Here is a 25,066-nt window from a genome sequence, read left to right on the forward strand (position 1 = left end):
AGAGAGAGAGCGGCGTAGCGATTGAGAAAGTGTGAAAGAGAGAGTGTAAGAGTATGAAATAGAATGAGAGAGAGAGAGAGAGAGAGAGAGCTGGGTGGTGGTGTTGTTGACCCAGGTTAGCAGGCTCTGCCCCAACGCGTGTTCCTCATCTTACTCTCTCTCTCACTCTCACTCTCGCACACTCTCGCGCTCTGGGTGAGCAGTGCACAGGCTGTCACATCTCATCCACCCACGCCTCGTCAGCACACTGCAGCACTGCAGAGCTCAGGGAAGCGGCCCTGCACACACTCTCACACTCATACACACACACACACATACACACACACGCACACACACACACACACACACACACACACACACACACACACACACACACACAATAACCTCACTGCTATGTATTCATCCCAAGATGATTTTTCGCAATTAATTTTTTTAATCATTTATTTTAAAACTGTCATAACACTAATAATACTGTTATTCTTTAATAAATTGACATTGTTTTACACCTCTAATTTGCAGATTGGACAACAGAAGCATGTGTGAATATGATTGATTGATTGATTGATTGATTGATCAACCAGTTTATAACAATAACTTTTTTGATATTGATTTTTTTTTTTTTTTTTTTTCACAGCCACAAAAGCTGATGGTTTTGCACTTTACTTCCTTGGAGAATGCAACAATGTAAGTGGACCTCCTTTTTTGCGCACATTGTAAGTTTGATTGATTACATTATTTCTCTATTATCTATATTCAGAAGCTGGCCTTTAATTTTCTGCAAATGTGCTGGGCAAAAATCAGACACCCTACTTTCACTTTGCAGTCAAAACAGCCGTTATGTATTAGTGTTTTTTTTCCACAGTCAGGAAACAAATCAGAACAATATTATGCCAGAATCTCAACTACTAAATATAATATTAAAAATATGTTCACTTTTTACCTTTATCACAGCTTCTGTTCTTTCCACAAAATCCTTTCAGTTTTTCACATCTCCAAATTTCAACAAGAGCATTTTATGATTCTCATTAGGAACGTTCAATCTGCCGAGTCCTGATTCATGGGAAGCTGTTGAGTTACATTTAAATGAGATTACACATGTTGACCGTTAAAGAAATACGATGTGTGAGAATAGTTAGCGTTTTTTGTTTCTTATTTTTGTTTTTCCTTTTTTTTTACAACTAAGAAAAAAAAATTATAGAAAAAATGATTGTTTGGGTATTGGTATTAAATTCATCGTATCGGTATTATGAATTTTAAAGCAATACCCAGCCCTAACTCCTGTAGGAAGTTATACTACATTAAGTCTTATAAAGCGCTTTCTGATCCCACTCATTTCTGTTCTGTTTTCTCCCCCAGAGCCTCTGTTTGTTCACGCCCACGGGGGCAAAGGAGGGGCTTCCTGGGCTCATCCCCTCCGGTCCCATCGCGTTTGGGACCACCATCGCTGCTCATGTCGCCAAGACACGCAAGACACTACTAGTAGAAGACATCATGGGGGTAAGTTGTGTACTTTGTGTGCAAGGTGTACTTTTCCCGTCATTACGATAGCAAAGACACACTGATACACCCTAAATCAGGTTGCACAGTGTATGGCTTGCCTATAGATCACTAAAATAGAGCCTTAGAGCCCTAAGCTCTGTATCATCAGTCACATACACACGTAAAGTAGATTTCTCTACCTCCATCACTGATGTGATGCAAATGCAACACGCAGACAACTAATCAATAGCATGATTCATTGATGACAGGTTATATCTACCCGATTGACATTGTTCATTAGTAGTTACTGTCCTGAATGGACTCTGAGTACTTCCAATTAGAGTATAAAATTCAATTAAATGTGATCTTCTGATCAGGTTTCAGAATCCTGTTTTACTATGTGAAAAAGGCCAATTGTAATTGAGCTCGGTCATAATATTAATGCATTTAAACCACTGTAATATCCAGCAGATGCCAGACAATCGACTCTCTCTGAATTAATGAATTATTGAGTTGTTTTTGAGTTTCGAATGGTTGAGTTGCTGACTTGTTGTTGTTGAGTTGTTGTGTGTTTGATTGTTTTAAGTTTTGAGTGGTTGAGTGGTCAAGTTGTCGAGTTGCCGATTTGTCAATTGGTTGATTGGTTATTGGGAGTTATTGGGTTGTTGAGTTGTTGCCTTTTTGGGTTGTTGAGTGGTTGAGTTGCTGAGTTGTTAAGTGGTTGTTGAGTTGTTGCCTTTTTGTGTTGTTGAGTGGTTGAGTTGTTAATGGTTGAGTGGTTGGGTTGTTGATAGGTTAAGTTATTGAGTTGTTGTAGTTGAGTAGTTGAGTTGTTAGGCTGTTATGTTGTTGGGTTGGTAAGTGGTTGGTTTGTTGTGTTGTTAAGTAGTTCAGGAGTTGAGTTGTTGAGTGGTTGAGCTGTTGAGTTGTTAATAGTTAAGTTGTTGGGTTGTTAAGTAGTTAAGTAGTTGAGTTGTTGAGTTATTGTGTTTGTGTGTGTTTGTGCTGGTGCAGGACGAGCGGTTCCCCCGTGGCACAGGGCAGGACTCAGGGATTCGTGTTCACTCTGTTCTGTGTCTCCCCATCCTCACCGCCATCGGTGACCTCATCGCCGTGCTGGAGCTCCACCGACACCTGGGCCAAGAACCTTTCAACCTCAGCCATCAGGAGGTAGACCAGCGGAGAACACACACACACACACATACACACACACTGCACTACACTGCTGCAGAGCTTCTGCCTGATCCTGTCTGAGATCTGCTCGGTAGAAGTGCAGTGATGAATATATTTTTCACAGATTTTTAGTAAATATGGCAATTTTACATCACTAAAAAATCTCTTAATAGAAAAAAAGCAATTATAAAACTATCATTTTTATATATCTATTAAATACTTAACCTTTTAAAGGAGAAATCTGGTGTGAAATGGACTTTATTTGTAGTGAAACATGATGACGAGTACAAACCTTTTGTCGGATAGATCACCTACGTTCTCCCCCAGCATTCAGATATACAGCACTTTCAGCTGATGCTCTCAACAGGCTTACAATGCTAGTGATGGGGGCATAGAGTTACTCATGCATAAAAAAAATCACTATTTTTACACCATTAACAACTCAAAGTAGCTCCACATTTCATTTGTAGAATTCTTAGAGATTATTATGCATTTTAGGTAAAATTTTTAAATTTTTAAAATTTAAAATTAAATTTAAAATGATTAGTAAAATTTTACCAATCATTCTTTTTTTGAAGATGATGTGTAAGGTACATCCAAAATATGGGTAGCACAAGTGAGGACATTAGATAAGTAAATACTTAAAAATGTTGTAAGTAATTATGAATTGAGACATTAGTTTAAAACTGCTGTAATGATAATACTGTATTAACTAGTGTCAATTAATAATTGATTAAGACATAATAAAGACATTCTGTCTGTCTGTTCTGTCTGTGTTCAGCTTTTTTCCTAAACTTCTTGAGGTTCTTTTGTCTGAGGGAATGTTGTTTTTCTGTTTTTTTTTTTTTTTTTCTGAGGTTGCCACAGCAAACCTGGCATGGGCGTCTGTAGCTATTCACCAAGTGCAGGTGAGAAAACAGCATCTCCTACAGTAACCTCTCCGTTACTGTAGCTGAACTTTCTGAAGGGTCACCGGTTGGCTCCTCCTCCTCCTGCGTGAAGCTTGCCATGTTTGTTCTGGTTGCGCACATATTTTGAAGTGTGAAATCCACAGTGTACACAGACTGGGCCGTCTCGGAGCCCCAGAGTGAGCAACCAGACCATATATTCAACGCACAGCTTCACCTCAGGGACATAATTATGATGTCGCAACCTTGTTTGCACATGAGAAGTTACCAGCAGCTTGTGACGGCACTCTGAGCGATGGAGTCCCAGCACAGCCTGGCCTCCAGAAAACTTACATAACATCAGGAAGTACAGCGAAATGACCTGATCATGATAGATTTCATTATAAGAAAAATTAACTCAACAGCTTTTTTATATTTTAATATTTTAGTTTCTTTAATGCATGTAAGAGACAACCTGAGTAAACAGTGTCCTTAAAGCACTTTTAAGAATTGATTTTACCAAAATGAAAACCTGTGGAATAAAATCAAGATCATTTTTGCACCAGAAGTAAAGCAGCATAAAGTTATCCAAAAGCAGTGTGTAAGACTGGTGGAGGAGAACATGACGCCAAGATGCATGAAAACTGTTATTAAAAACCAGGGTTATTCCACCAAATATTGATTTCTGAACTCTTAAAACTTATGAACTTATATGAACTTGTTTTCTTTGCATTTTGTTATTTTAGCCATTTCTCATTTTCTGCAAATAAACACTCTGAATGACAATATTTTTATTTGGAGTTTGGGAGAAATGTTGTCTGTAGTTTATAGAATAAAATCACAGTGTTCATTTTACTTAAACATAAACCTATTTATAGCAAAATCAGAGAAATCTAAAGTGGTTCTGGTTCAAATCCAGAGAGAACACAATTGGCCTTGCTTTCTCTGGATGGGTACAGTAAATTGTGCTTTTTGATGGGAGAAAATGGGGAAAAATAATGATAATAAATAAAATAAAACAGAATAAAAATTAAATAAAAATAAAATAGATTTCAAGATAAAAACACAACATATAAAATACACCAAATATAAAATTTTGGTTATTCCCCCAGTCCCATTTCCTCACCCCAGGTTGCCAAGTATAGAATGCAACAGCAAGCAAATAGTATGCAGCAGCCATAGAAATGAGTTGGGTGTCTTTTTTTGCTGCTGAACAGGTAATCACTGAGCGTCAGTAAAGTTGCTGACCCTAGCTGGTGATTTCCCGCCACCGCTAGCATAGTAGAGACGGCAAATTGGGCATGTATAAATTTACATGTATAAATATTCCCTGATCAGCTACAGAGTAAGACTCGTCATCACGTGCCACTGTGTGTTGAGCTTTGCTTCACGTCTGGGGAGGAGTGGGTTTGGCAGAAAACTCTGTCCAGTGTGTGGAAATTAGGCTACTGTTTCTTTAAGGACAAAATGCCAGATTCAAGTTATGTCAAATAATAAAAAAAATAAATAAATTGTCCAAAAAATATAAACATTTATTTAAGCGACAAATAACTTTAATATTAATGTCTCTTCTATTTAATCTGACTTTCATGGCTACTGACGGTAACTATACAGTCTTCTTATCGATCATCGGATGTTCAGTTTTTTTATATCAGTGACTCTCTGTTTTACACTGTATCTGGTCTTTTGGATTATATGAAGACGCATGAACTGAAATAGTTGGATTTCTATAGAGGAGTGATGGTTCTTCTGCCTGTCTGTCTTCATTTTGCAGGTCTGCAGAGGTCTTGCCAAGCAGACAGAGCTCAACGACTTCCTTCTAGATGTGTCAAAGTGAGTGACCACGTTTATTTACACGCTTCTTATTCTCGCTTTTATGAAGCAAGACCTTCTAAAGTTAAACAGTAAATAAATAAAATAGACTGTGAAAAAACAGTTAATTTCCTAAAAAAAGAAAAACTCCTGCATGTTTTAATTTTATTTTATATCTTTATTATAACATAATACTTTAATTTTAGTTTAATTATCACAAAATATAAAATGTTACAGGTTCCACAAAGTGATTAACTGATTATAAGATTGAAATTACAGCTCTTCTCGTCTCTGTTTTGTTTGTTTTTTTCTTTCTTTTCCCGAACTTTTCACAGAACATACTTCGACAACATAGTGGCAATAGATTCTCTACTTGAACATATTATGGTGAGTATGTTTGGCTGTTTCTCAGCAGGGTCACATGCCTGGTCATGAGGTGAAAACATGCTGTTCTTTTGTCGCTCATCTGTGTCACCATCACTGGAGAAGAAATATGTGCAATGAAAGAACTCTTCTCATTTGTTTTTCACCATGTTCTGTGATAACCCCACCAGAAGCTACTCATGCCCGTTCCCTCTGGGCTCTCTAGATTTATATTTTTTATCTTTTTTCTTTTTTTTTTTTTTTGGGCCATGTGTGCATGATTTCTTTCACTCTTACACACTCCTTCCCCTCGCTCTCGCTTCCTCATTCTCTCCTACTATGCTCTTTTGCTTTCACAGCTTCTTAAAGACACAAACGTTTATATACACATTCACATTAACATTTACACATGTTTGTTCTCGTATGGTTTTATCTGGACCTGATGTGTGTAAAATACAGCTGCATTTTATATATGTACAGTGTTAGAGTCTGTGTTCGAGTACAAGAAAGATGGAAAGATAAAAAGAAGAAAGGGGGACAGAACGACTGCACCGTACTGAAGAAAAGATGAATGGGGTCATGTATTGCAAGATTTTGGCCAACAACCTCCTTACCTCTGTAAGAGCTCTGAAGATGAGTTGTGGCTGGGTCTTCCAGCATGACAATGACCTGAAACACATCCAGGGCCTCCATCCTAAGGAGTGGCCTTATTAGAAGCATTTTAACATCCTGGATAGACAGTGTTTGGAGGGTGCTGACACTCAATGTGTTTCAATGACAGCCCTGAAACCTGAAAGATCTGAAGAAGATCTGTATGGAGGAGTGGGTCAAGTGATTAAAAAAAAAAATGCCATCAAAGACTAATTTTCCCCACTGTAAATAGTTTTAAACACGTTTGCTGCCCGTCTAAAATATTTTTGGGAATATAAAGCTTCCCTGTGAACCTAACAATCTGCTTTCTCTACAGCATCCCAACATTCTTGTCTTGGTAACATGCAAAAACCATTACTACACACACACAAACACACAGAGACAGAGAGAGGAATCATATCCCAGACCCCCTCCTGTCTGTCTCTCTTCCTGCTGAGGAAAGCATCACAGGAAGTGATGCTGGCAGGTCAGTGAGGGGACAGACGCCCGTCTCACTCGCAGCTCACACTCCTGCAGGATCCAGAGCTCAGAACGGCCTCTTCCCGACCAACCGTTACCCTTTAAACCCTCAAACTCTCAAACCCTCAAACACTCAAACCAAGAATACACTTTACCGTTTTGACTGTTTCCCCTCGAATTTAGTTAGTTTTAAGAGTTTATGTCACATACTGTATCTCCTGTTTTCACTACAGAACAGAAGCTTTTATCTTTCCCACGCTCATATTCTAATCCCTTATAGAATTCTACAGCTTTAATCACAGCTTTTACTGTGGTTATTTTGTGGCTAGCTGATGACTGTAAACAGGAAGTGACGTCACGGACCGTGAGGTGCCGCACGTTAGCGCCAGCTGTAAAACTGCTTGAGTGAAAATAAGACCTAAAAATAAGTTAACTTGAATATTTTTATAAAATCAATACAGTTCCATTTATTTACTTTTTGTTACTTTTAATTTCTGTTTTTATTGAACAGTTAATGAAAATGTTTTTTCACTTTAAATTTTCGTTGTTTTGTTTATTATCGTTAACATGCTCTCTTTACTCTTAAATCTTAGCACAGCATAACAGCTATATGTTTTTAATAAAGGAAGAAGACGTTCCCTTATTTTGCCTCTCTCATACAAACATGCCTGATTTTTAAAGATCCTTCATCAAACGTTAAAACAAATGTTGTGCATATTTCTGATGGATGAATTGTGACATTAATATTAATAATAAAAATAAAATAAGTAATAATAATAATATGACACTTGAATCTTCACAGAATTCACTGAAAGCTTCTTTCAGCTCTTTTAAGCCAGGAACAATTCTTCAATGACCCCAAAACACTTCAACACTTTATTTATTGATTAGTAAGCGTGTAATTTTGATCAGATTAACAGAAGCCCTGTTGCTCTCTTGTGTTCCAGATATATGCAAAAAACCTGGTGAATGCAGACAGATGTGCCCTCTTCCAGGTCGATCACAATAACAAAGAACTGTACTCTGACCTGTTCGATATCGGGGAGGAGAACGAAGGGAAACCAGTCTTTAGGAAAACCAAAGAAATCAGGTGAGAATCCAGAATCTGCTCCGGATACATCCAGGTTAGCTGAGTTAACATTAGCGGCAAACTAGCTAACGTTACTGGGAAGAGAACTAAGGTTAGCATAGAGCAAGCTAACATTAGCGACACGCTAGCTAATGTACTAACATTAGCAGAGAGTTAACTACGTTACCGGGGAGAAAACTAGGGTTAACAGAGAGCTAGCTAACATTAGCAGTGAGCTAGCTAACATGCTAACATGTTCTGCATCACAATAGAACAAAATTAAAAAAGAAAATTCATAGCAAATGGGAAAACTTTAAGTTTTTTACTTAACAAGTTATGACTACATTTTTGGCCTTTATATAAATAAATGATATTTTATATAAATAAATGAGGTCTTCAACAGTCTTAAAATGCATTAAATGGAGCAAGAACCCTAAATATGTTAATTAATGTTAGTGAGTAACACACATTAAAATCTTGAGAACCGCTTGTATTTATTGTTCTTTATGGTAATTGAATTCTGACATTGAATTGTCTTAATCCATTGAATTAAGTTCTTACTAAATTCATACTAAATTTACATTGTTGCTGTTTTTTTTATTTCCAGTAGTATAAAAAAGGTCAAATTTGATCATTGCAGTAGCAGCTTTTCTTATAATGGGCTCAGTAATTGAATCAGTTGTATTTTGTTGTAGGTTTTCTATAGAGAAAGGCATTGCTGGTCAGGTGGCGCGAACAGGAGAGGTGTTGAATATTCCAGATGCCTATGCAGACCCACGGTTCAACAGGTAATGCTAATTCTAACTTTATTATATACATTTTGAAGCTATTTTCTGTAGTAATGTATAACATGATGAGGACTGGTCATCAGATGTTAAGGAAACTGTGATATTTATCGAGCAGCGATTTCCCCAATGGGTAATTCTGTAGTGCCAGCACCATTGTAGGAATATACGTACAAAATAAAAATATAACATTTTTTGGGCTACAATAAATTCATTACATCATGTTTATTCCAACCAACAAGTCTATCAACCACAGTAAGACCTCACACTGTAATATGCTGTTATACTCTCTTATACACTGTTATACAGTGTTTTACGCTAATATACACGCTGTTATAAACTGTTATAAATTGTTATACGGTGTTATTAATTATTATAACCTGTTATACACTATTATACACTGTTATATGCTTTTATATGCTGTTATGCACTCTTATACACTGTTCTGTACTGTATACGCTGTTATACATGGTTATAAACTGTTATACAGTATTGTTATATTGTTATATGCTGTTTTAAGCTGTTATATGCTGTAAAAACTGTTATACGCTTTTATAAACTGTTATACACTGTTATACACCATTATACGCTGTCATAAATTGTTATACGCTGTTATACACCGTTTTATGCTGTTATACACCGTTATATGCTGTTTTACACCGTTATATGCTGTTATACACCGTTATATGCTGTTATATACTGTTATATACTGTTATATGCTGTTATAAACTGTTATATTTATAACATAAACAAAAATGGGTACCGTACAGGGCACTGCAGGAAGAAATGCGTAATATTGGAATAAATAACTGAAGGGAACGTAAATCTGAATTCTGATTTCTTATCTCCACAGAGAAGTGGACCACTACACTGGTTACACGACGAGGAACATCCTGTGCATGCCCATCGTCAGCCGGGGGACCGTCATCGGCGTGGTGCAGATGGTGAACAAGCTGAGCGGAAGTGCCTTCACTAAAACTGACGAGAACAACTTCAAGATGTTCGCTGTCTTCTGTGCTCTGGCCTTACACTGTGCTAATGTGAGTGGAGCTCCAGCACTTTAACCCACGCTCAGAACAGCTCTGCTACCAGAGCTTTAGCGTCCCTCTGAAGATTACACATTAAACCTGTCTCACTTCCTGACTCCTGACACATCCCTGCTGATTGTTAAGCTGGTTGACTTTGTAAAAATGCTTTTGTTTAGTTCGATGGTTCAGCTCAGTGTTTCTCAAGCTGTGGTTCAGGTACCACCAGTAGTACTCACAATTATAACATATTATAATGCATTCATAAGGCATTATAAACATGGCTATAAATAATTATAAAAATGCATAGCCCATTATAGCCATGTTTATTAAGCATTATGACTTGTGATCATAGTACATTATGAGCTGTGCTTATAATATATATGTTAAAATAGTTTATATCTATCGTTATTAATCTAGTCCCACAATGAAAATCTGGCACTAGACCTGTTATAATACATTATAGTTGACTATAACTAGTATTATATCCAATACTAGATCATTTATTAGTGGTTAAAAATATATTTATAGGATTATTGAGGGTGAGTTTCTTGGTATTGACGTATAACATGTTATAAACACAGCTATTAATGCATTATAATCACAGTTCATGATGCATAATAAACATGGCTATGATGAATTATAATTTTTTATAAATATGCATAGCCATGTTTATAATGCCTTATGAATGCATTATAATGTGTTAATGTGTTATGAGTATGTTTATAGAGTCTTATAGAGATGACATTCATAGAAAGTGTTACCGTTAGTGTTTGATTACATGTATGTAATCAACACTTCATTCCTTCACTTTTAGAACTACAGAATCAGTTTTATTGGTCCTAGAATAAAACCCTGTGGAACGCCACAAGATCTGCACAAGATCAACCAACCAATCACCAACAGTTCACTACAGTTCCTGCACTACAGATAAATATTAATAGATAAATAAGCTAGTGAACACTTATTAATGTAGTTCACTGATTAGAGAACTAATCAGTGAACTACATTAATAAGTGTTCACTAGCTTATTTGTCTGTGCAGATCTTGTGGCGTTCCACAGGGTTTTATTCTAGGACCAATCCTGATTCTGAGATTCTCAATATTATAAAATACTGTATTAACCAGAAACAATTATCAATCAAACTACTGTACTTACCATAATACTAACTTAAGACTGAAAAAGAGCGGGAAAACTCAGTTGTTTCAGTTGTGAAGCAGATAAACAGAGCTGGAACTGTGCCGTTTGTCGTGTTTGTTTTCTTTGCGTCAAACGCCAGATTCTGTCTAAACTCTTCTGGTGGCCTGAAGCTGCTTTGAAAGGAAAGAAGGGAATATTTTGTATGCTGTGATGCTGTGCAGTGTATAAGCTTCAGTTTTCCATGTATTAAACATTTGATTGTGATTTGTTTGTGTGCGTTTGTGTGCTTGTCTGTTGGTGTGTTGGTGTGTAGATGTATCACCGAATCAGACATTCAGAGTGTATCTACAGAGTGACGATGGAGAAGCTTTCATACCACAGTATCTGCACGTCGGAGGAGTGGAAGACCCTCACACAGCTGTCCCTTCCTGACCCCATATATAAAGAGATTGAGCTGTGAGTGTATATTGTACAGTACTGTTGGAGTATATGGTATAATATTACGGCATTTGGGATTAATTCTAATATATTTTTAATTTTTATTATCTCTAGCAGTGTTTCTGAAAATCTCTTCATTCACACCAGACACAAACATATATAACGCTAAGGCCCAATCAAATTTCACCCCCTGGCTCTACCCCTTACCCCTACCCCTTGTTATAACAAAGTTACAAGGGTTAGTGGTGAAATCCTCCCTTTAAGAATTGGGACACAAAAAAAATAAATCACCTACTATACTTTTAACCCAATTTCTACATTTCTTTTTTGTCAAATTACAATTTATACAGTGTAACTAAAAAACTACCATTGGGATTTAAACAGTAAACTAATACTAAATAAATATGACATACAAATACAGGTTGAGAGGGGGGGGGAAATGACATATCTGAGAATACTCCTAGGAGTAATGACTGAGGGGGTCTATATAATTTAGGCCAGAACATGGACAACAGTTTAAAAGCTTCCATATTTAACTTCTGAAATAAGAGTAAATTGCATTTTTATTTTTACTCATCCAGTAAAACATCTATAAACACCTATATTCTTAAAAATAAAGGGGCTTTAATAAATAAAAAAAAATAATAAGAGAAAACGTGGAAATAAAACTGTGATGTTCTGTTCTTTCTCTCTCTCTGTTTTCCTTCATAGGTTCCATTTCGACATCAGCCCGTATGAGGAGCTCTGGCCCGCGGTTTTTGTGTACATGATTCACAATTCATGTGGAAAATCCAGGTAAAGACGACTCCTCACACCTCTCAAATCCCAAGACCTCTTAGCTGCTTAAGTTTCAGGTGTAAATGACGCAAGAGAGGTTTGGAGTAAACCCTGGTGGCTGTAGATAAGAGTCTTTCAGATATCTGCTCTCTTTCTCTCTCAGAACTACCCAACATAGACTCAACTGATGGATTGGGGCTGTGTATCGTCTTAATATGTTCAATATCGATACCATAATTTTAAATACAGTACAATACTTTATTTAGAGAGAGAGCGAGAGATAATGAGAGAGCGCAAGTAAAAAGAGAGAGAGAAAGACAGAGATTGGGGAGAGATAGAGAGTGAGACAAAAAGAGAGAGACAAAAAGAGAGAGACAACGAGATTAAGAAAGCGTGAGTAAAAGAGACAAAGAGAAAAAGAGAGAGTGAGAGATGGAGAGGGAGAAAGTACAAGTGAAAGAGAGACAACAAGAGAGAGAGACAGAGAGAAAGAGACAGACAGGGGAGGGAGAGATTGCGAGTGAAAGAGAAACAGAGAGATAGAGAGAGACAAACAGGGAATGAGAGAGTGAGAGAGGATGGTTGTTTAGAAGTAGATTCAGACTTTAGAGCACTTTGACATGTTTACTTTGCTGTACACATCGAAAAAAAGCTTTTTTTTTTTCTTTTTCTTTCTTTCAGTACTCAGTAGTCCTTAGCCCTGTTAAGGAGCTGTATGTCCATATCTGTGTGTGTGTGTGTCTGTCTGTCTGTGTATGTGTGTTTTTCTGGTGTTATGTGTAACAACAGCCTGTGTTTGTTAAAGTGAGCTCTGTTTTTCTGTGTGTAGTTTTGAGCTGGAGAAACTGTGTCGCTTCACGATGTCGGTGCGGAAGAATTACAGACGAGTTCCGTACCACAACTGGAAGCACGCGGTAACGGTGGCGCACTGCATGTACGCCATCCTGCAGAAAACCTCTGGAATCTTCACCGAACTGGAGGTCAGTGTTCTGTCTATCTGAACCCCAGTCTGACTGCTGTATCGGGGGCTGATAAAACTGAATCTACTGTAAATAAGCTGCTCTTAGATACTTTTAGATTAGTGTACATGTGTTTAAATTATATTTAATTTGAGTTTATTCTATTTATCAAGTGTCTGAAACTACCGGTACTTCAGCAAAAGGTACATTAGCCAGTCAGAAGAGACTTTTACCATATAAATCCCATAAATCATCGCCTTTTCTGCTGAACGCCTGAAATCGCTGCATACACTTTCGGTCAGAGGACCGTCAGGATCTTACTGCACATCTCAGCTCAATCAGAATTTTGTGTGTGTGTTTGAAATTATATTGTGTATGTTGCAAAATAGTAAAAAAAAAAAAGAAAAAAAAAAGACATAGCCAGGTTTAGCTTTGAAGATACTCTATTGTAAACATGTAAAATATATTTAAAAAAAAATAATAAATAAATAAATGTCTGTTTTTATATAAAAGAATGTAAAAATGAACAGATGCAATTTCTCATAAAGAACAAAAAATAAACAAAAACCAGTCCATTTTAAAGGAAGGTGAGGTGTTTTCCTGCCTGTGATCGACAGTGTGCATGCAGGTTGATGTTTGTCTGATTCACTCCTTCTGATTCCTGATTCTCCTGATTCACTCCTTCTACTGACCTGCAGAAGAAAGGTCTGCTGATAGCCTGCCTGTGTCACGACCTGGATCACCGGGGCTACAGCAACAGCTACCTGCAGAAGTTTGACCATCCACTGGCCGCCCTCTACTCGACCTCCACCATGGAGCAGCACCACTTCTCCCAGACCGTGTCCATCCTGCAGGTAGAGCTCCCACAAACTGCACCCTCCTCCTCTGAGCTTCCTCTAGTGAACACGCTGTGAGCTGACTTAGTAATAATAATAACTAATTAATAAATACAGTTAATAAAACATAACACATTAAAATTGTTCAGAAAGGATCAGAGACATATAATTCTAAAATAAAAGTAGAGCGTGGCCAGAAAGATAAAAAAAAAATATATATATATATATATATATGTGACTATGCTTCCAATAGTGGGCAGTGTGTACAGCAGGGTAAACATGTCAAAGTGCTCTAAAGTCTGAGTCTACTTCTAAACATTCATTCACACTTCATTTTCCTTCAAACTGTTGACACACCGTCACTGTGCTGAAGACTCTCTCTCTCTCGTCTCTCTCTCTCTCTCTCTCTCTCTCTCTCTCTCTCTCTCTCTCTCTCTGATATATGATAATACAGTAAAGTAGACTGTAGTCTGTCAGACCTAACTCACACTACACTATTATTACCCTACCCTACATTTAAATACTCATTAATAAGCGATTCAAAAATATGTGCACTCTTTGATATTTGCAAAAAAATGCCTTAATGTATAGTTTCCATTAATATTTTGATTAACTAATTATATTACATAAGACTTTTACAAACACTTCTTTAAGTGATGCAAAAGATTGTTTATCATCATCATCATCATCATAAAAAAATCGTAAAATAATTAATAAGTTAATTAATTTTCTTTGGGAATGCTGCTGTTTTTGTTCTTAATAAAGCGCCACAAACAAACATCCAACAACTTCCAGTCAGATCTATAAAGATGGAGTAAGATTACTCCTCATGTCGGCTGTTGAATAAAATAAAAATATATTTATTTATTTTTTTTTATTATTATTATTATTTTTTTTTTTAAAAGCAGCATCTGGGTATCTGTATCAAATTTAAAGTATCGTATCGGTATAAATTTTTTTTTAACAATACCCAGCCCTACATACTGGTGCCGTTCATCAACCTTGCCTGACCGTCACAGACTGAATCCTGAACTGCAGGTTTGCAGGTTTGTTCTCTTGTTCCTCCTCATTTCCGCTATTGGATGAGCGTCTGTGTGTCGGTTGCTGTCGGTCGCTTTCAGCTGATTGGCTGATCACTGGGAGAAACTCCCGTCGGCTTTGCTGCTGCTCTCCAGCTCAGCCGGACGCCTCTTAAGTGGAGCTTTTGCTTTTTTATTGATCTCTTTGTTTCCCATAGCTGGAAGGGCACAATATTTTCTCCAACCTGACTTCCAGCGAGTATGAGCAGGTGCTGGAGATCATCCGCAAGGCCATCATCGCCACGGACCTGGCCCTGTACTTCGGCAACCGCAAGCAGATCGCCGAACTGCTGAGCACGGGAGCGCTGGACCTGAACAACCACGCCCACAGGTCAGAACTCACACTCACTCACACTCAGACATTTTTATTTATTTATTTTTATTAATTTCAACATTTTATTTATTTTATTTTCTCTTTTACATTTTGGCTTTTTTATTTATCATTTACTTTCTGTATTATCTTAGTGTTATTTTTGGCTACTTAATTTTTTTGTTTTTTTTTTATCTTTTTTTATCTTTTACCTTTTTTTATATTTTATTATTCTAGTTATTCTGTTATTTTTAGCTACTTAATTTATTATTATTTTTTTTATCTTTTATTATTCTAGTTATTTAACTCTTTATTGTATTGCTTAAAATTTAAGCCTGTCCACTTATCCATTTATTCTGAATTATCTTATTTCTTCTTTATCAAAATCTTTATTGTTTTTTTTTTTTTTTTTTGCTTTTACCATTTTATTTTTAATGATTTGGTTATAAAGGTCCTCATTTAGTCTGATTAAATACTTCATTTCTCTCTCTCACTTAAATATCCATTAATAAGCTCTTAAGAATTAAGGTGCACTGTATAATATTTGCACTCAAGTAAATAAAAAAAAATGTCTTAAATATATAGTTTCCATTAATATAGTAAAATATATATATCTAATTATTATACTTTAAGAATTGAAGTCTGGTGCAGTATAAGACTTTTACAAAAACATTTTTAAATAATGCACATTATTAATTATTATCATTATCGTCAAAATAATAGAAATGATTGTGAATTAATAAAGAGCTCAACTTGTTTCAACAAGATCTATAAAGATGTGCTCTCTCATCTCATCTATATATCTGTCTATCTGTCTGTCTGTCTATCTATCTATCCATCTATCTATATGTCTATATAAATAAATACGCTGTGTGAGAATTGTTTAGGAATTCTGTACAAAAGAGAAAATGTAAAAAAAAAATGTGTCTGGGTTCGTTAACAGCAACTGAATCCTGATTTGTTGCTTCTCCTTTGCAGGGATCGTGTGATTGGTCTGATGATGACTGCGTGTGATCTCTGCTCTGTTACGAAACTGTGGCCTGTCACTCGCCTCACAGCCAATGATATCTACGCAGAGTTCTGGTCTGAGGTGAACCTCAACTTTACTCTTCTGTTACCTCTATAAAAATGAGAGAAACGGCTCTGAGAGGTCCAGCGTTCTAAAGCGCAGCCACTATGATCAGGAGATCGCTGGGTCGAATCCTGTTTATGCAGCTTACCGTCAGCTGACAGAGCCCTGAGAGAGTCCAGCTGGCCTTGCTCTCTCTGGGTGTGTACAGTAGATGGCGCTTTTTCTTCTCATCACTCTAAGGGTGATGTATCAGAAGAGTCGCTGGGCTTTCCTCCGAGCATTAGCGCTGTGATGCTACTCGGCAATGCTACAGCATCAGCAGCAGTTCGAAAAGAGGCAAAGTCAGAGTCTGACTTCACATGTGTCGGAGGAGGCGTGTGCTAGTCTTCACCCTCCTGGTGTTGGGGCATCACTAGTGATGTTGGGTTGGGTAATTTGTAAATTGGGGAGAAAATAGTATAAAAATTTGAAAAAAAGAGAGAACAAACCCGTCTTCCTGTAGCGTTATTCACTTACTGTACTGTAAGTAGTCTAATCTGAAGACGTGTGAGGAGGACAGGCCCTCCCTGTATTATGTGAACGATGATGAAGATTTCTCTGTGTCACCTCTTCCGCATCAGGGGGACGAGATGAAGAAGATAGGAATGCAGCCCATTCCGATGATGGACCGGGATAAGAAGGACGAGGTTCCACAGGGCCAGGTAAGGAAACCGAAGGAGGGATCACGGCCTTTAACAGCCCAACAGCTAGTTGTAATCAAAGAGTTTGCAGTGATTATTTCGTGATCAGTTTATATATTGCTATCTCATGACTTTTGGAATGTCAGTGCAGTGTATGCAGTTAATCCCTGTGTTAAAATCCATCATCTCGCACACTCTGCAGCACAGCTTACACTCTCACACTGGAGTCTGGAGTTATTACTGATATTTACTATCAATTCTGAAAGGAAAGATGTGTATGTGTATGTGTACCTTTACATTTCATTAGTATTGTTTACCGCCATGATTCAGTTAATAATTTTCTTTACTTTTTATGGCAAAAGCCAATGATATCATGATATTTAAACATACAATACTGTCTTAAAATTCTACCGTACCTGTGTTAGACCCCTTCCCTCCAAAAAAACAGAGTTTCAGATAATTGACAACAAGGACGAACAGACTGAAACACAGCTATTCAACCTTTCCCATTCTGATGGATATCCGAAGGAGCAAAAGACAATTATACAATTATCCATTTTGATGGACAATCTCAGGGAACTCCCCCCACCTTGTGCACTTATCACTTTAAATACGATTATTATTTGCACATTTTAGATTTTATTCAGTATTAATAAATTGTCCTGAATGATCTTTTATTGATAATGTGCTATATAATATATATATATATTTTTTTTTTTACATTGTTCTCAAGATTGTTCTTTCAGCGACAATAAAGTATTCTATTCTATTCAAAGAGTATAATTATAATTGTGTATATTATAATATTTCTGTATTACTAATAACTTGTAAAAAAAATATATATATATATATATATATATATATATATATATATATATGTATATATATGTATATGTATATATGCTGTATTAGAGCTGTGTTGTTGTGTGTCTGTGTGCTTGTAGGTGGGGTTTTATAACGCTGTGGCCATTCCCTGTTACACCACCCTGGTAGAGCTGTTCCCTCCCTCTGCTCCTCTTCTCAGTGCCTGCAGGTCAGTTACTGAATCTCTAAATACTGCAGCCAGTACAGAGTCAGTATCGATAACTGTCTTAAACACATCACACATGGATCTAACAGTACATAAATAAAAATATGATAATAAATAGAGTGCCCTTCTATAAAAACTCAGTAATGATACATTTGGCAACTTCTGTGTCTTCCAAATATCTTACATTTTAAAGCATCTTCTAAACCCATACATCACCCAGTGCCCCTCCCAAACTTCTCCTCTCAGGCTGTTTCATACCAACTGCAGATGCAGGTACTTAATATAAGATAGAACAAACAGAAATGTAACTCTCAAAATGTACACCCTATCTGTATAAAGAACCATACAGGATTTGATTTTATATTGACTAACTTCACCCTGCTGCATTGTTTAGCACTGTAAAGGATGTACATGGCACCACCTTTTCCGTCTGTCTGTGAGACGGTTTTAACAAAAGCTCCTGTGCTTTGTTGATCAGCGGTTATCTACTATATTTTATTTGTTGTTTGCTCTTTTAGACTGATAGAAAACATGCAGGATAAAAAATAAATAAATAAATAAATCTATAAATTTGTTTTTGCTCTTGCGTGTTTTCTGCAGCTAATTTTGTATAGACCTGCAAAATGTTCCACTGACATTATTACTACAAAAACAAGTTTATATAGAGTTATAGAGCTGTTATGACTACTATCAGGACCTTCACTTGTTGTGATTTTAGAGAGAATCTTATAATATATGATATTTAAGCAGGAAAATAACTTTCTTCTGCTGAGCTGTTTGAATAGATGATTATCTGTCCCTGCCAGTGGCTTGTTGCCACGATGAAAATGGGACTAAAGAAAAATAAATCCATTCCTGTTTAATTTCCATCAAGAGCTGTGTGTTTATTTGCTTGAGGCTATGTTTGTTTTATATTCATTTAGTCAGACGTTTGGTTCTTCTCATAAACGCGCTGAACATTCGTGAACTGAAACATGCAGAGCTTTTCTTACTGCTGCGCTTGTGTACAGGCTGTAGGGCTGGGTATCGTTTAAAAAAAAAATCACAAATATCTAAACAATACTTTTTTCAATACCTTTTTCTTAATTGCAACAAAAAAATACAAAATACAAAATATATATTTAACAGTGAATGTGAATCATTTTAATCTCTTTTTAGATCTTGTTGGAAGGAAAACAATGAGATTTTATGTTGTTTGTGGCGCTTTATTAAGAACAAAAATGTCAGAATTACAGTAATTTTACTTTTAAACTAAAAATATTTTTCACTAAGCACTGAATGCAGTTCAGTTTTAAAGAGTTCTTTTTAATAGAACTAGAAATATCAGCATTAGTTTGGAAAAATTAAATTAGATTTAAATTAATGGTGTCAATTACTTAAATATGAATTATAATCATATATATATATATATATATTTTTTTTTTAGATGCTGGTATTTCCCTGTATTATTGTGAGGAACAGTAATATGGTGTAGTGTGTATGTCTAGGTGAATGTTTAGAAGTAGATCCTGACTTTAGAGCACTTCCACGTGTTTACCTCGCTCTGTTTGTTTGGTTTGTGTGTTTTATTCAAAGTATCGAAAAAATAAGAACAGATATTTCTGTTTTTGTTTTTGTTTTTTTGGTACTTTGTGGTCAGGGTTCATACCTAGAAAAAAGGCAATTTCCAGGCCTGGATAAGTTTTGGAAAAATAAAAATACCCAGAATTTTTTGGAAAAGTCATGGAAATTTGCAATCTACAAATCTTCTTTTTTTTTTTTTTTTTTTTTGGTCTATCGAAGGAAAAAAAATAAGTTATTTTGAGCTAACAAATACATCAGATCAGACACACATTATATTATTAAAGATTGTGTCAACATTGGTCAAATAAATGTTTATTATTAAATTTATTTTAGGCTTACTGTAATCAATCAATTTTGATTATAGTTTTACTTTGTTTTTGGTTTTATTGCCCATGTCTGCACTGATGTTTTAACAATCGTATGGTCATGAAACTTTGCCTTAAAGGCATGAATAAGTCATGGAAAAGTCATGGAAATTTCTTGGTTAAAACTGTAGTACCACAACGTTTTGGTCGGTCCCTTTTTGGTTTTAAATTTCTATACCCAGCAATGCTAGTCTGTGTTAGAGTTAGGGCTGGGTGATTATGGCCAAAAAAAAAAATACAGATAAAAAAAAACAAAAAAAAACTGTTTTTAAATTATAATCGATTATTTTCCCTCTACTAAAAATCACAGACACTAACAAAGAAGTGGTTCAAAATTAGTACAATTAGGTTTAGCTGTTTGGTGTTCAGACGCTTTGGGTTGAGTCGACGCTGGATTATACTTGTACTTTAGACCACGGGTTTTTATACTCATTCAGTAAAATAAAGCAGCTGTAGATGGGTCACTTTTTGTATTTACTGTATTAGTAAATTAGTAAATAAATGTTATATAAGAGTAAAAACGTGTTTTCTGGAGTGTTTACACGTGTTTATTTGCAGGGAGAACCTGGGCCAGTGGGAGAAAATAGTACGAGGAGACGATCCGTCCGCCTGGGTCCCGGCCGAGGAGATCGCTCCGGAGCAGTTACCCGAAAGCGGGCCGGTCAAAGTGGACAACTGACCACACGCGCCGCCGAACCCTGCCAGAGACACTGGACTTCCTTTAGAACCGCCCCACTTCCTGTGGAGGCGAGAGGGAGCAGAGCGGCCGGGCAGGAGAGGTGATATTCACCCAGCAACTAAAGGAAGAATGAAGAATTTAAAAAAATATATGAAAAAAAAGACATGATGAAACATGGAGTTACCTCAGCGGGTGACGGAGGTGTGGAGCTCGGACCCGGCGGCGTGCGGAGCTCTCTGCGTCAGATTCGGACTTCTTCTTTACCACGGTTGCTTTTTGCATTTTTCTTGGATTGTTTTTTTTTTTTTGTTAGTTTTTTTGTTTCTTGATCTGTTTTTTTTTTTTTGGTTTTGTTTGATTTTGTTTGTTTCGGGGTCAATTCCATTTCAACGTTTCTTTTTGTGGTCTTAAATTTAAAGAGGCCTTAAGATCTGAACCTCCAGGGACGAGGTTCAGGTCGTCTGAAATGGTACTTTTTTATTCCTGCTGTGGTCAAAAAAAAAAAAAAATTATAGCATAGCCTGCTCGGGACTTGCTATTTTTTTTTTTTTTTTTTAAGAGAGACAAAAGGAATGTTTAGTGAAGGTGCACGAGGAGCGGCCGAGCTCTCGGCGCTGTCGCCGCCGCTCCGCCGTTTTGTGCAGAATTCTTTTTCGCAGTACTTGAAGAAATGAAGAAATACAGCCTATTCTATGTGGGGAGGAGAAAAAAAAAAAAACGAGAGAGAAAAACAGGAACCCTGCAGCGTATCTGTCCAAAGCTAAGAGCTGCTCTGACGGCAGAAGTTAGATAATTCTGAACCTTACCGGAGTCACACGAGAGTCACAATGTTCCTCACCAAAATCTATGACCGTTCAACCTGATCTACAAATCAGCTTTTGATCCTCTAGTTCCAGAGGCAATCCGTTCATTTCAGAAAAAGAGCAGTGATATACATTCCACACTGAGCGCTGACTCATTACAGTGTGCAGCAACACACACAGAATAGAAGAATTAGTGATTTATCCTTATTTTTAATAAAATTAATATTAATATTGAAATCGGCAGAACTCTAGAGTGAAAAATCTAGAGTGTTTATTTTCGGGTGAATAAATGAATTTACGTTACTCAACACACACACACACACACACAACCAGGAGCATCGATGCAGAAGATGAGCCATTATTCAAACATGTTCTTCAGTGCTTCATTCTTTCTGATCATATTTCCTGAATTTTGAGATAAAAAAAAAAAAACAAGACAATAATCACTATGCTGGGTCCAGGCTCGCTCGCTCCTCGCTCCTTTTCCTGAGGATTCGTTCTAAAAGCAGCTCAGATCAAGCTTCACACATCCAGTTTACTCTTTTGTAGAATTAAATTCAATTAAACCTAATTGAATTAAGAGACCAGACCATAAAGACCGAGGCTAATGAAAGACTCGAACCAGTAAAAGTTCCTCCGATTCTCATCTTTACGACCTGAATCCTGATTTATTTAAGTGCAATTAAGACTTTATTAAGATTTTAGTAAGACGTAGTAATAACTGAATAAATAATTGAATCCTCTGGGATTGTAAGGCGTGTGGATGGATGGTGGTGATGAATTTGATGGATGTTGAGTGAGGAGAGAGTGGCGGGTCTTCAGTGTGTATTGCTTTACTGAATTCAGTAGCTGAACTGAGCTAAACACTGAACAATTTATCATAAATCAAACCCACGTCCACAAAGAAATTAAGAGGCCTTTAAATATAATAAAAAACTGATTTTCAGACTGGATTAAACATGGTTACTTTCAGTGATAAATCTGCATTCAGAATGTCCTGATGTCCTGATGTCTTAATCATCTCTGTCTGGGAAACTAAACCTAAATTTAGTCCATAAACTAAACCTAAATGTAAATTTAAATGTAAAAAAAATCTAAATTCTTCCCTATAGCCTATAAAATGGCTATTACACTAATAATATACACTTACACAGAGAACACAGTGTGTTGTTCATTTATAGAATATATTCAAAATAATTGCAAAATAAGAAAAAAGTGCTTAAAGACCATTTTTCTTCTTAAACGTTGCGTAATTAAAGCACAATTAATTGAATTCAATTGTTAAATGCCGAAAAATAAAAAGCAAAGATATTAAATGAAGCTGAGATGAATGCCCTGAATAAATGGTTGGCCGTTTTATCCAATCAGCTTCACTCATCAGCGTGAATCGGCTCCATCAGCTCCGTTACAGCAGATCACTGAGGGGTTCAGGGGTACTGAAGGAGTACACCGTCCCATACGCTCAACTGTGTCCATTAACAACCGCCTCCTATCAACTGCATTAGGGGTGTGTGCGTGTGTGTGTGTGTGTGCGTGTGTGTGTGTGTGTGTGTGCGCGCACGTGTGTGTAAGTGTAGGTAAAGTTGATGTTTGGGGACGTAAGCTACACTCTTATGGTGCTATCTTAGGCAGTCATGCACTTTCTGATTCTGCGTGTGTTTGTGTGCGTGTGTGTTTGCATGCTTAGGTGTGTGTGAGTGAGTGTGTGAGTGCGTGTGTGTGTGTGTGTGTGTTATCTTTTGGCCAATGCCATAATTCCAGCTCCCCTCCGGAAAAAAAAAACGAACATCAGTCTGAAGTGAGAGAAATGCACAGCGTCAGAACCTCAATCACAAACATCACACCCCTGTTTCTCTCCCTCATATGCACTATGTTTAGAGACTATTATTATTATCATTATTATTATTATTATGGTTGTTATGAATATTATTATTGTTCCTATTATATTACTATTATTACCACAATTATTGGTGATTACCATTGTTATTTTCTTAATTAGAATTCGATTTTAAATTAACTTATATTTTTTATACAAAATAGAAAGTTAGCGTTTTTTGTTTTGTACAGAGCAGAATTGTGCATCATGAAGAAATGTATGGTCATGTAGACCCACTGCATACTGTTGCCCAAAATAAATGAGGAATGTCTTGACTGTAAATATAAGAGCAGTTTTATTATATTTAATTTTATTAAATATTTCTGAAAAATTGTCTCGTGTGGTTTTCGCATTTTACATTTCTGCAGAATTGTTGAGAGTAGTGTGGTTTGTAGTGTTACTCACCAGAGTGTAGACGGATGTGGGATGCCCCTTAGTGGCCGACAGAAAAAACTTTATAATAAAAAGAGCCAAAGAAGGAAACGCACAACTTTAAAGATCCTGTAGACTGCAGTTCTCCTGCTGGATTATCTACCAGAATGTTCTAACTTCATATTTACACAGCTGTTCCTCAACCTCTCTTTATTCTATAGAATTAAACTTTAATTATTATTGTTTTTGTTATTTTACTGTGCCTTTAATACTGTGGTTCTCAGGATTTTATGGTAGTATTTTCCTTGCAGTTTTTTAGGTCAGAATGAGTAAAACATACATATTAATATTTATTGTTTTGTATGCAAGGAAGCATCTGGGAATTAGAAAATATCGAACAACACAAACAACAGCAAATTAAATTTAACTTGATTAGATTACATTATACCACAGTTAGTACCGACCCTGCAGTGTGATTGGCTGAGAGGCGTTCTGTGAGTGCCGTTATCAGCCGGTAATGCACTGCTCTCCATGCATTATTACTCTATAACATGCAGGTAACCTAGCAACGATGCAGCGCTTACAAGCCAAACAGCACAGCAGCTACAAACAGAGCAGCAATGGAACTATTTTAACTGTCAGAGTGTTTATAACCAAATTCACATTTTCTCTTTCTCTTTCAAAAAAACAGTGATAATGGAACTGTGGTATAATCACAATAATACACTCGAGGCTATAACATGTAATATTGGCACTGCTGTGTTGTAGTCGTAGATCAGCACAGCATTGCCAATATAACACATTATAGCACAAACCTAGAGTGCATTTGCTTAATTATAGTACAGGTACATAGCCAGCATCCAACCACATACATTATACAGTGTTATTTACATAATGTAAGAAATAGAGACTAAGAAAAAAAATAATATATATATATATATATATATATATATATATATATATATATATATATATATATATATATATATATATATATATGAGTTATTTATAGCTTACGGTTATTAGAGCAATAGAATAATAACATGTACAGTAGAATAAATACCAAAGAGCATTACTGTACAAAATGATGCAGCAAGAAATACACCTGCACACTTATAGATTATTATTTAAGTTAGATTATTATTTATAAATTCCTTCTATTTAACATTTTATTTGACAGCATTTATTGGATCTACCAGAAAGCAGAGCGGTGAGTTTAATATTTGATTTGGATATTATTTATTAGTAAGAACATAATTATCTACAGCAGTGAGATAAAAGTACAGAAAGTTCAGTAGTGCATTATTGTGATGTAACTGATCCTGAATCAGTTCAGCTTCACAGAGAGAGGTTTAAAACTCCACCCACTATATAATAAGCAGA

The 25,066-nt window shown here is 36.3% G+C and overlaps 1 protein-coding gene across 5 annotated transcripts in view; it reads left to right on the plus strand.

Moving 5' to 3' along the window:
• pde10a (phosphodiesterase 10A) overlaps nt 1–23,645 on the plus strand; it is a 98,321-nt gene extending 74,676 nt beyond the window's left edge. For all 5 annotated transcript variants that reach the window (XM_022685200.2, XM_022685201.2, XM_022685203.2 and 2 more), the window contains exons 5-22: nt 635–684; nt 1,357–1,497; nt 2,494–2,649; nt 3,510–3,560; nt 5,314–5,372; nt 5,687–5,738; nt 7,772–7,914; nt 8,589–8,681; nt 9,532–9,718; nt 11,158–11,300; nt 11,994–12,077; nt 12,889–13,039; nt 13,717–13,872; nt 15,092–15,264; nt 16,222–16,333; nt 16,936–17,016; nt 17,940–18,028; nt 20,512–23,645. In XM_022685200.2, coding sequence (XP_022540921.1) covers nt 635–684; nt 1,357–1,497; nt 2,494–2,649; nt 3,510–3,560; nt 5,314–5,372; nt 5,687–5,738; nt 7,772–7,914; nt 8,589–8,681; nt 9,532–9,718; nt 11,158–11,300; nt 11,994–12,077; nt 12,889–13,039; nt 13,717–13,872; nt 15,092–15,264; nt 16,222–16,333; nt 16,936–17,016; nt 17,940–18,028; nt 20,512–20,632 — 2,042 coding nt within the window. In that variant the 3' untranslated portion in view covers nt 20,633–23,645. The remainder of the gene's footprint in view (nt 1–634; nt 685–1,356; nt 1,498–2,493; nt 2,650–3,509; nt 3,561–5,313; nt 5,373–5,686; nt 5,739–7,771; nt 7,915–8,588; nt 8,682–9,531; nt 9,719–11,157; nt 11,301–11,993; nt 12,078–12,888; nt 13,040–13,716; nt 13,873–15,091; nt 15,265–16,221; nt 16,334–16,935; nt 17,017–17,939; nt 18,029–20,511) is intronic.
• The last annotated feature ends 1,421 nt before the right edge of the window (nt 23,646–25,066 follow it).

Source organism: Astyanax mexicanus, chromosome 7, assembly GCF_023375975.1.
Source record: "Astyanax mexicanus isolate ESR-SI-001 chromosome 7, AstMex3_surface, whole genome shotgun sequence".
Classification (NCBI taxonomy): domain Eukaryota; kingdom Metazoa; phylum Chordata; class Actinopteri; order Characiformes; family Acestrorhamphidae; genus Astyanax; species Astyanax mexicanus.